At 54.3% G+C, this 11,496-nt stretch overlaps 1 protein-coding gene across 1 annotated transcript; it reads right to left on the reverse strand.

Moving 5' to 3' along the window:
* Positions 1-402: 402 nt before the first annotated feature.
* DHX38 (DEAH-box helicase 38) lies at positions 403-10,946 on the reverse strand (the record flags this gene model as incomplete). The annotated part of the gene is made up of 26 exons (XM_082005695.1): positions 403-487; positions 633-754; positions 918-1,013; positions 1,412-1,537; positions 1,617-1,751; positions 1,827-1,982; positions 2,060-2,214; positions 2,293-2,501; positions 3,037-3,149; positions 3,268-3,375; positions 3,626-3,742; positions 3,818-3,928; positions 4,110-4,250; positions 4,693-4,878; positions 4,962-5,148; positions 5,401-5,538; positions 5,642-5,754; positions 6,657-6,764; positions 6,850-7,011; positions 8,273-8,428; positions 8,595-8,671; positions 8,800-8,918; positions 9,025-9,190; positions 9,617-9,721; positions 9,879-10,066; positions 10,621-10,946. 26 exons carry the CDS (start codon positions 10,944-10,946, stop codon positions 403-405), a joined length of 3,705 nt encoding a protein of 1,234 aa, XP_081861821.1.
* Between the last annotated feature and the right edge of the window lie 550 nt (positions 10,947-11,496).

Consider the following 11,496-nt stretch of genomic DNA (forward strand, 5'->3'; position numbering starts at 1 on the left):
GGCAGGGGTTGTGGGAGAACTGCCTTTGCAGTAGTATGGGCCAGGCCTGGGCCAGGTTGTCATTACCCTCTAGGTCAGTGTAATTCTGTGCTTTGTCCCAGGCTCTACAGAGCAACAACTTGACAGTACCAGCCCTGCACAATACCTGCAGGGCTGCCTCCACCCAACACTCACCTCCAGGACAAGAAGCAGTGCAACACAAATCAAGGATTAGTCTGACAACCTTTAAACAAATAAAATCCTTTCTGTTCTGTAGCAAAATTAGTGCCAAGCACCAAAGCCTTCCCGGGCCACAAGCTGTAGAGCACCTCACAGAAGATAGTCATCAGGGAGCTGGACACTCTCCTAAGATTCAGCTGCTCCTGGAAACCTTTCAGCCTTGAAGCAACAGGCACTGCCTTCTTAGAGGCCAAAGCGGGCTGGGGTGCGTCGAGGCGTCAAGGGCTCACCCTGCTCCTTCCGCCCAGGGGTGTAGATTTTAGTAGATCTGCCAGGAGAGGACAAGGGCAGTTAGTGGAATATGCAACCTTTGCCCGCACCAGAACACCCATGGAGAAGCTGGGATCCTCCACGCAGCTCACTACTCCTGCTCTTAAGCAGGCAATCTATGGCCAGGCAGGGCCAGCATCTACCTTGCGCTGCCCAGTGGGTTACGGCGCTCCTGCTCCTCCCTGCGGGCACGCAGCTGCTCCTCAGCCAAAGCCATCTCTTCCTCCATGGCAGACACTTCCTCCTTCGCACGGCGGCGGTTCTCCTAGAATAAGGCAGCAGGTCAGGGACAGGCAAAGGGCTGGCCAGCAGACGACTCTCTGCAGGCAAGTTCCCTCCTCATCAAAGCACACACATACACTCTCTGCACTAGAAACAGCATGCAGTGGGCCTACTGTCTGCCAGCTCGTCCTAGACCAGAGACTCACCTGGCGTGACTTGCCAGCATGTTTGATACTGTAGAACATGGGACCCAGCTCTGCCAGCCACTCTCCATCCACCGCAGTAACACACTGCATGTATTCCTGCAGAGACAGATGGAAAGACCAGGTTAGCAGGATGGCACTCTCAGGGCCTGGGCACCATTTCCAAAGCCAGGGCAGCTCCCTCCCTCCCTCACTTGCTGATGGCACTTCTTAGGCCGGAACTATACCCCTTCCAGACAATGCCTCCTGGCATTAGAAGCTGCTATAGGCTGGACTTGATGAGACTGCAAAGAGGTTCAAACATGTCCTGCATAGGCCAGGAAAAAAATACCGGGAAAGGGACAAACAGGACTCCACAGATGACAAAGACATCTGTTGGTATGGATAAGAAAGGCTGAGAACTGCCCTTGTGATAGATCCTGGTATCACAGCAAAGCCCTCCCCATCTCCCTCAGAGCACTCCTCACCCTTCTTGCTAGCCCTCAGCACAAGCTCACCTTGGTGGTCATGACCAACTCATGATACACAATGTAGTCTGGTGTGTAGCCCATGCCAAACAGAGAGCTTGTGGGGTGCAGGTGGCAGGGCATGCCTGTGCGGATGTTCACATACTCCCCAATGCCCTGCAAAGAGAAGCGTGGTTAGCCCACCTGTTCCCAGAGAGGGCCTCTCAGCCCCGAGACTAGCAGAGACACCTCTCACCTTCAGCTTTGCAGCTTGATGGAAATACGCAGCACAGATGCACTTCCTGACAACATCCCAGTCAGTACCACAGGATGCTAGGCTCATCCGCTGCTGCACCATAATGTCCTTGAGCTGGGCACGCACCTCCCGCACCTGCAAAGGGGTATGGTGGTCAGACCTCTCTCCTGCATAAGGCTCCCTCCCCCAACCTTGTTGACACAGCCTCACCTTCCGCATGGCCTTGGCATGGATGAAGTGCTGGTTGCACCACAGCGTAGAATAGCTGTTGTTCTTCCACTGCAGGTAAACATTTAGATAAGTCAAGTGATCACTCTCTGGAACAGCAAATTTCTCCCGCACTTGGTCACTCTCCTCCTCTCGGCCCTGAAGGGTGAACAAAGAACACAGGTTAGTCAAAGGGCAAGGGAAGGCCCCAAACTGCTGAAAGCGCAAACAGGTACCTTAGGCCGATAAAAGATAGCAGGCACAGACAACATGGAGACAATGAGCAAGATCTCAGAGCTGCAACCCATGTCGCAGGAGACAATGAGCATTTTGGAGAGTGCAGGATCCAGTGGGAACTCCACCATGAGACGTCCTGTTGAGGTCAGACCACCTGTAGGAACAGCACAGGAATCAGCAGCTGGGCAGGTCCCAGTCCCATTGGCTCACAGCTTGCCCCAACAGCCAATACCTGTGTTATCCAGAGCCCCCAGGATCCACAGCTGGTACATGGAGTTCAGCATGTTGTCCTCAGGGGGTGGATCCATGAAGTGGAACTGCAGCAGGTCCTGCACACCCAGGGACTTGAGCAAAAGCACCACATTGGCAAGGTTGGTGCGCTGGATCTCGGGCACCGTGGTTGTCAGCAGCTCGTTCTTGTAGGCACTCTGGGTGTAGAGCCTGGGGAACAGACGCCAAGAGCATGCTCCTCCCGTTCCGGCCACTGTGCTCCTTACTGACTCACCAGCCATTGCCCAATCCAGGCAGGCATGGCACAGAGCAGCAGCTCTGCACTCAAGACAGGCCAGCCAGCAGGACCCCAGGGAGGAACCTCTACCCTGGCCAAAGTGTGGCCTCCCCAGCACAAAAGGGTGCCTGGGCTGCAGTACAGTGTACACCCCTCTCAAGCATAGTTCTTCCTTGGGCACACAGCAGCTTCAAAGCAAAGCCTTGAGAAAGCTGCCTTTGCTTGGCTGTTATCCTGACAGCATCAAGGGTGGAACAGCCACAATTGAAGATGGGCAAGGGAAGAAGCTGGAGCATATCCTTTCCTCTGCAGAGGCACTGGGTCCAAAAGGGAAGGCCTCAAGGCCTGCCCACTGCCCTCATCCCCCCAAGAAAGTTCAAGATAATGAACAGCTCCAGTGAGGAAAAAAAATATATGTAATCTGATGCCAAGCTGCAGATGGGACAGGAACACCAGTGGCGTGCCTACCTGAAGCAGTGGCCTGGGCCTGTTCGGCCAGCTCGACCTGCCCTCTGATTGGCATTGGCTTGACTGATGGGGTAGATCTGCAGTGCATCCATGCCTATACGGGGGTTGAAAACCTGCAGGGCACAAGAAGAACAAACTGAGGTAAGATGAAAGCTGGGTCGCTACCACAGAACTCTCTCAATACAACCCCAGAAATCAGAGACATAAACCATACAGGAAATCTTGGCTTACCTTCAACTTGCAGTAGCCAGAGTCAATCACAAACATGATGCCGTCCACTGTCAGTGAGGTCTCTGCAATGTTAGTGGCAACAATGCACTTCCTGACCCCATCCGGAGCCTGCAAGCATACTGCACATCAGTCAAATGCTTGGGCCAAGGGCCTCTGCACCACTGAGGAGGAGTGGAGAGCAGCAATACAGAACCCAGAAGGACGGGGTGACGCTTAAGAAGTTGAGGTGGGCACGTGCTTTCTCTCGCTTTCCACATGCAATACAAAAGGCATGTCTGCGCCTCTTACCCATGCTCAATAATCTCCCCTGCGCTATTTTCCCCTGTGCCCACTCCTACCACAAAGCACGCATCAGCACCTTCTGGAAGATCTTGGCCTGCAAGTCCGACGGTAGCTGAGAATAGATAGGCAGCACAGCAAGAGCAGGCGCCTTCTCCAGCTCCTCAAGGTGCTCCACAATTTGCTCCGAGGTCACCTAGATACAAAGAAGGGTGTAAACGTAAGATTAAAACAACAAGGGGATAGGACAGTGCCTGCCCTTCCAGCTCACCTCTATGTCCTCCTGGCCAGGCATGAAGATGAGGATGTCTCCAGGAGCACCAGACAAATGGACCTGCAAGGCTTGTTTCACTGCAGCCTCCACATAATCCTCTTGTGGGGTCTGAAAGGTACAGCCCAGGTTACAGACACCAATAATCTCACCTGCCCTGTCCTGCACGCAAGACTGCATCATAGCATGGCTACTCCTCCTCTATCCTTTCCGTTCACCACAGAGCACAGTATACCCAAGTCACAACACCCTCCTGTCACAACAGAACTTCCCTCTGCAACATTGACCATACCTTGCTGAAAAGAATATCAACAGGGAAAGTGCGTCCAGGAATGTGGAAAATAGGAACGTTTCCAAAAAAGGAGGCAAACTTATCTGCATCCATGGTGGCCGAGGTGACAACAAGCTTCAGATCCGAGCGTCGGGCCACCACCTAGAAAGCAGATGAAAGGAACAATAAGGAAGGGGCATTTGTCCATGGCTGCAGGCTGCTTCCATTATTACTGAGACAACAGCATAGGACAGAGCTTCTCCTGTACTCTAGAGGCACTGGCCACTAATGCCGGGGAACACAGATGCTATATGATCTGTGCAGTTAAAAAGACCCACCAACCTCAGGAAGCCTTAAGTCAGCAAAGATCCTAGAGTTTCTGACAATTACCCAGCAAAGCCTCTGACGGCACTTAGGCACTATGGGAGATTTAACCCCCCCAGAACCAGGGACCAGCATACTGCAGCAGCAAGTGCAGACAGAGATATGGCAGCTCTGCTTCCCTCTCCCAGACGCTGCAGAGAATGCTGTCACACCAATACTCTGCTTTAAGACCAGCTCATATGCCCTATGCTGCTGTCCTCTAGTCCAGGCTCACACACACCTCCCGAAGCAGGCCAAAGAGCACATCAGTATTGAGTGAGCGCTCATGGGCTTCATCCATGATGATAGCACTGTAGTTGTCCAGGTCAGCCTCTCGCAGTGACTCACGAAGAAGGATCCCATCTGTCATGTATTTGATCACTGTGTTCTCGGACGTGCAGTCCTCAAAGCGGATGGCATAGCCCACCTGGGATGGCAGAGATACCAGCAAGTCTTCCAACAGCACTCACTGTCATCAGGCTGCACTCCTGCACCCACTGCCAGACTCACCTCCTCTCCCAGACGCACCCCCATCTCTTCACTGACCCGCTTGGCAACGGACATGGCTGCCACTCTGCGGGGCTGGGTGCAGCCAATCATGCCATAGTCCGTGTAGCCATCCTCATGGAGGTACTGTGTCAGCTGAGTCGTCTTCCCACTCCCCGTCTCCCCCACCACAATCACAATGCTGTTGTCTCTGAAGAAAGGGAAAAAGTATTTCTTCATATACCACAAAGAAGGGATTTTGCATTCACATTCCTGGCTGGCCACTCAAGTGTCATCCTACTTGGGCAGAAGAGATGCTACCAGCAACACAAAGCAATGGGCTTTGTTTCATGAGGGTACAGCTTCCAAACAGGCAATCTATTTAGAATTTCTCACTTGGGTTCCTGAGATATAGATCATCCTCAGGGCATTGGCTTATGACCAGCTTCCTTAGCAGCCATACCTGAGGATGGACAGCAGCTCCTGCTGCACAGCGAAGATGGGCAGATATTGTCTCTGCTCCAGGATTGATTTTTTCTTGGCAAACTCACTGCTGGCTTCACTTTTCTCTTTCATGTGTTCAGCAAACTTCTGCTCAGTCCTAAGGAAACACCAGAAGTTCTGAACCTGCCTCTCCACACACTTTGCTATGCCTACAGCCCCCATGGCTGCCTGAGCAGGAGTAATTCAAAGCAAGCTCCTACCTGTAATCCACTTTACCATCTTCTGTCACCATCTCATCCTTCTCCTCCTCTTTCTTGATCCCCATAATGTCTCCCAGTTTTGTGCCTGCCAGCTCCCAGTGCTTATGCTGAGCCTGGAAGGACAAAGAGCAGCATAACTTTGACTTGTCTGTGCTTGCTGTGGCATTCTTTTCCAATCCTACTCATAAAACTTGGAAAGCATATTAGCCCCACAATTCACCAATGCTACAACGCAGAATGCACATCCCATTCCTACATCAAGTCCCCCTCTTCCAGATGAGCTGGAGCAGAGCTTTTAGACACTGGTCTGGATACAGAGACTTCAGGCACAGGATGACCAACTGTCTCTTAAGAAAACGGTTACAGCTGCTGACCCTTCCACTAAATTTGAACTTAAAAGTACACACATCTGAACCACAGATAATCTTCCCGCTCTTGACAGGTGCTCATAGGTGTCTCTCCCACCTTCCTGTTTGCTTTCATCTCTGATATCAGTTTAATTTCTAGCTCCATTCCACTCGTAGTATACGTAGCTCAAATACGGCTGTTTCAATTTAAAAGGAACACTTGTGCTTTCCCCACAGCTATCACATAATCTTTAGAGAAAACACCCCCAAAAGCTAATATACTACCTTACTACATACTCCTCCTCACAACTCTTCTGCTGAGACGTAAGATGTATCCTGCCGCCATACTGACTACTGACTGTTCCTAAGCTACCTTGCATTCTTCCACCTGCTCTCTTATCCCATGATCCAAATGTCCTTTGGGCCAGACTCCTCTGCACAAGTGCATAGTGACTCATGTCCCAGGCAGTGCCTGAGGAAATCATATCACAGCAGCTGCTTATGAGACAATGCAATAAGCTGGGCTGCCAGGATATCCCAGGTCATAAAAATATGAACTCCTTGTCATCATTGCCACAAAAGCCTGTATTCTGCAAAGTCCAGACAAAGGCTGTGAGACACTACCTAACATGTACAGCGGGGTAGTAAGCCAAAAGGTCACAGCATACCCTCTTACGCTCCTTTTGCTCCCTGTGCTTGCGCACCAGCTGGCTGCCTTTCCGGGCTATGATGGCCAAATCTGAGGTGGCATCCTTGACAGGGATGACTGGCTCTGGCTAGAGGAAACAGGTATTGCTTCAGCACAGAGGGCTTACACTTGCGGGGCTCCCTGTCAGCAGTGCCTTCAGCCACAATCTCTACCTGCTTGGTGAAGACAATCCTTCCATCTAGGAAAGGGGGCACCAGATTGTGCACCAACAGATGCACTTTGGCTGAATTATCTTCCTCAAAATCTTCATCCACTTCAATCCGATGAACCACACCACTGGTCAGCATGCGATTTGTCTCCCAGCGCTCGTTATCCTGCGGGGAACAACATATCAGAAAAGACACAGAAGCCTCACAGAAAGCCCGGAAGATCACACCAGAACAGTGAGCTCAGGACTAGGCCCCCATACTGACAATAGGATGAAACGGATAGTTCCAGCCTAGGGAGCCTGAAAGTAAGTCCTAGGGAAGCAACTGTAACTGGAAGCACCAGGGTATGGGAAACACAGACTGGCTGTATGAAGCACACAGTCAACAGGACTGTCTCCAAGGAAATGCAGGACAGACAGTCCACAAGGCCCCTGCTACACTCAGTATATGCCAGGAAGCCTGGACATAATCCTGTTCCTGTGCTGAGGGCAGCAGCCCCCAGCATCCACTGGGTCAGCAGTAGACAACCCCAGTAATGTATCTCACACCCCAGAATAGCAGGAGCATAGCCCTCAGCATTCCTGCTGCCCTGGACATTGCGCTCTACTGCGCTCACCTTGATTACAAATTCTGCCCCATGCAGGAGATGCAGGGCTGCATGTGCCAGGGGAACTGGACAGTAGTTTCCCTGTGATCCCTTGTTCAGCCTGGGCCAGGACACAGACTGTCCACACAGCAATAGTGTGGCCAGCAGGAGTAGGGAAGTGATTGTGCCCCTGTACTCGGCACTGGTGAGGCCGCACCTTGAATACTGTGTTCAGTTTTGGGCCCCTCACTACAAGAAGGATGTTGAGGTGCTGGAGCGTGTCCAGAGAAGGGCAACGAAGCTGGTGAGGGGTCTGGAGCACATGTCTTATGAGGAGCGGCTGAGGGAACTGGGGTTGTTTAGTCTGGAGAAGAGGAGGCTGAGGGGAGACCTTATCGCTCTCTACAACTACCTGAAAGGGGGTTGTGGCGACGAGGGTGTTGGCCTCTTCTCCCAAGTAACTAGTGATAGGACAAGAGGAAATGGCCTCAAGTTGCGCCAGGGGAGGTTTAGATTGGATATTAGGAAAAATTTCTTCACTGAGAGGGTGGTCAGGCATTGGAACAGGCTGCCCAGGGAGGTGGTGGAGTTGCCATCCCTGGAAGTGTTCAAAAAACGTGTGGATGTGGCGCTTCAGGACATGGTTTAGGGGACATAGTGGTTCTGGATTAATGGTTGGACTTGATGATCTTAAAGGTCCTTTCCAACCTAGTGATTCTGTGATTCTTCACCCGAGAGCAAGGGCTCAGCCTTTGCTGCCAGCAAGGAAATCTCTCACAGGGCTGCAAAACAAGTGGTGCCCACATGTTCAGAGCGGCTGACCCCGCATTTCGCCCCTACCTCATTGATCTGCCGCCGCTGTGCCGAGATGCGCTTCTGCCGCTGCTTGTGCAAGTGCTGCTCACGCTTCTTCACATACTCCTCGGAGGAGTAGGCTAAGGGGTTGTGAAACTCGTCGTAGCCCTCATCCATCATGTACCAGTCCCGGTCAGCTTGCTAGCGGGGAGATGCAGCCCTGAGCTCTGCTGGCCCCACAGGCCAGACCGGACCCTCCCACCGCTCCCTGTCTGGCCGCCCAGAGGAGCCCACCAGACTCCCCCCCCAGCCCTGCTGCTCCCGCTGCCCCAGCAGCCTGACTCCTCGCCTGCCTTTGGGCTCTCACCCGCTGGTCATCCTCCCACTGCTGCCGCTCCTCCTCCGTCTCAAAGGCAATGCCCTCCTCCCCGTCTGCACGCCGCCCTGGAGGGTGTGAGCTGGTCAGTCCGGGCACTGTCCTGGCCACGCTAGAGGAAACCCCAGAGCCCGACCTTGTGCTGCTCAGGGGAAGAGGATTCTGCTGTTGCCCAGCCCAGGTCCAGGCTCCTCACCTCTCCCTCTGGACAGCCGTGGCGTGGCCCCCAGGTGTCTCCGGTCATCAGCCCACTCATTGTATTTGTATGACGGGGTGGGCAATGGCGTCTTATCCGAGTACCTGCTTCTCACAGACCTGAAAAAACAGCATGAGGGAGAAAGTGAGGCCCACAGCCAGGCGCTACTCTTACACACACACTCACCTTTCTGCAGCTCATAGCCGCAGCCCCAGGCACTGATACCTGTCCCGGTCTCTCCGGTCTGTGTCGCGCAGTGATGATGCCCGATGGCTGCGCTCTGAGTCTCGACAGGAAGGCATGGGTGAGGGAGACTCCCACTGTGAGCGGCGGGCACTGCTGTAGCCACTATCATCTTCCTCCCAGCTGGAGCGAGATGGCGTGGCTGCATCTAGCAGATGAGATGGGGTTTGACACCTGATGTTCAAACAGTGACCCCAGGCACCTAGAGCCACCTTACAAGGAGCATGGAGAGAGGGTACCCATTTGCTCGCTCTCTAAGAGAAGAGGCTGACCCAGCGATTCCAAGCAAAAATGCAAAAGGATCACATCTCTATCACATAAACCCAGAATAGATCCCACTGCACAGAGGTGAGCCAGGTTTTCACACATACAGCTGGCAGATTGCTCCCAGACCCAAGGTGAGCTAGTTTTATGCTTGCCCTAACTACAAATGTTAGAAGGTATAGGCTTTTCTACCCACACTCGTCCTGACAAAACCAGCAAGTAACCAAAAAAAAAAAAAAAAAAAAAAAAGAAGAGAAAAGCCCCTTCCTGTTAGGTCACACATGAGAACTCTACTGGGTCCTACTCCTACCTTTGGGCCGGTGTCTAGGACTCTCCGGTTCACTCTTCCTGCTGCTTCGCTCTGATGAGCCATCTCTCTCTGATCTGCTGCTGTGACGACCTCTGTCCCGCTCCTCTGCAAAGAGAAAGTAAGATCAGATGCCCAGTGCACAAACGGGCTTCCCAGCTCTGCTACAGAAAACACCAAACACGTTAGCCAAGGGCTACAAACAGGCTGAGTGACAAGCCCAAACCCTAAGCAGGAAGAGTCACAAAGGTCTCTGAGCAGTTACCACGGTCCCGTTTACGATCGTGGTCCCGGTCCCTACTGTGTTCCTTCTTTCGTTCCTTTTCCTCCTTGGAAGAGGCAAAGACACCATGTTCCCGACGCTCCCTTTCCCGCTGACGGCTGCGTTCCCAAAACTCCTCGCTGACACCCCCTGTGTAGGAAGGTGTTTCCACATGGACAGAACGGTAATGCCTGAAAAGGCAGAGCAGAGAGAAGGAAAGCTCAACAGTGCTGAGAAATAGCTGGCTTTTGACTTGTCTCATACAATTCTAGTTCTAACCTCCGCTATAGCAGAAGCTTATAGTTAAAAGTGCTCTCTCCATCCTTTGCTAACAGCCCACCAAGTCTGATGATGCTCTCAGACGTGCACTTCTGAGCAGGCCACTGCCTCCAGGCATCAGGAAGCAGGGAGTCTCACAACTTGGACAGCTGATGTTTGCAGGCGTCCAATAGCATCTAAAAGCACTCCTGCCCATAGTGCCTCAGGGAGGGCACTAGTAAAACAGCTTTTCCCAGGCCTTCTCAGATCTATAGGGGTGCCCCCCACAGTCCTCCCCCAAAGAGATCTCCAGGCCTCCTCGCCACACAGGAGGGCATGGCCCCACCTGTTAGAGCGTGCAGCGCTGAGCTCTGCAGACAGGCACAGTCAGTGCTCACGCTTCTTCCCCCCAGCAGGGATCCAACACGGCTGTAAAGCGTGCAGCGCCGCCGCTAGCACCAGGAACCCCCACGCACGCAGACCCCACCTGTCCTTGCGAGTGCGGCTGCTCCGATCCGTCTCCTCCTCTTCCTCCTCATCCTCCTCGGGGCTGCCCGCCTCGTCACGGCCCTCTTCCCAGTCCTTGTAGGAGGAGACCCGCGACCGCTTTCCACCGACCACCTCCTCCTCGCGCTCCCGCCGCTTCTGGGCCGCCAACACATCCAGGCCCAGCAAGGAGGCCCGTGGTGCCGGCGCCTTGAAGACGTGCTGCTCGGCGGCGGCGCTCCGCCGTCGCAGGACCAGCCCGCCGGCCTCGGCGTCCGGGCTCGTTCCCGCCAGCCGGTGCAGCGACTCTTCACTCGCCTCGGCCATCGCCGCCGACCGCTACCACGCCGCGCAGGGCCGGGCGGCCGGGCCGCGGCGGGCACCCATGGGGCCTGCGGAGCACAGGTCAGCGGGAGGGGCGGCGGCGGAGCGCTGCCGGAGCGCGGCCCCGACACCCTCGGCCCCCCCGTCCCGCTCCCACAACGCCCACACCTGCTTGCAGTTGCCTCAGCGACCGTAAATGAGCTCCCTGACCGCCGCCATAGCCGCCCCACAGTGCTCCGCGAGAAGAGCCACTCTAGCCCACTTGCAGCATAGACATAGCGGCCAGAGCTTATAGTAGAGGCAGATCACCATAGAGTCCAACAACCGCTAGACAGGACGTGCTACCGGTCTAGCGGCGGACTTCCGGCGTGGGGAAAACAGTGTGGCGTCACGTGGCCGCAGGGAGGCTTGCGGCTGTGGCCGGAAGAGGGTGGTGGGGGGCGGACAGGACGCCCAGGGACAGCCCCACAGACACACACCCTCCCCCCCCCCCCCCGGCGGGGAAGAACCCCACAGACGGGGGAGAACCTCACAGAGCCCCACGCAGCCCCTG

Source organism: Phaethon aethereus (genome assembly GCF_964289735.1).
Source record: "Phaethon aethereus genome assembly, chromosome: 13".
Classification (NCBI taxonomy): Eukaryota; Metazoa; Chordata; class Aves; order Phaethontiformes; family Phaethontidae; genus Phaethon; species Phaethon aethereus.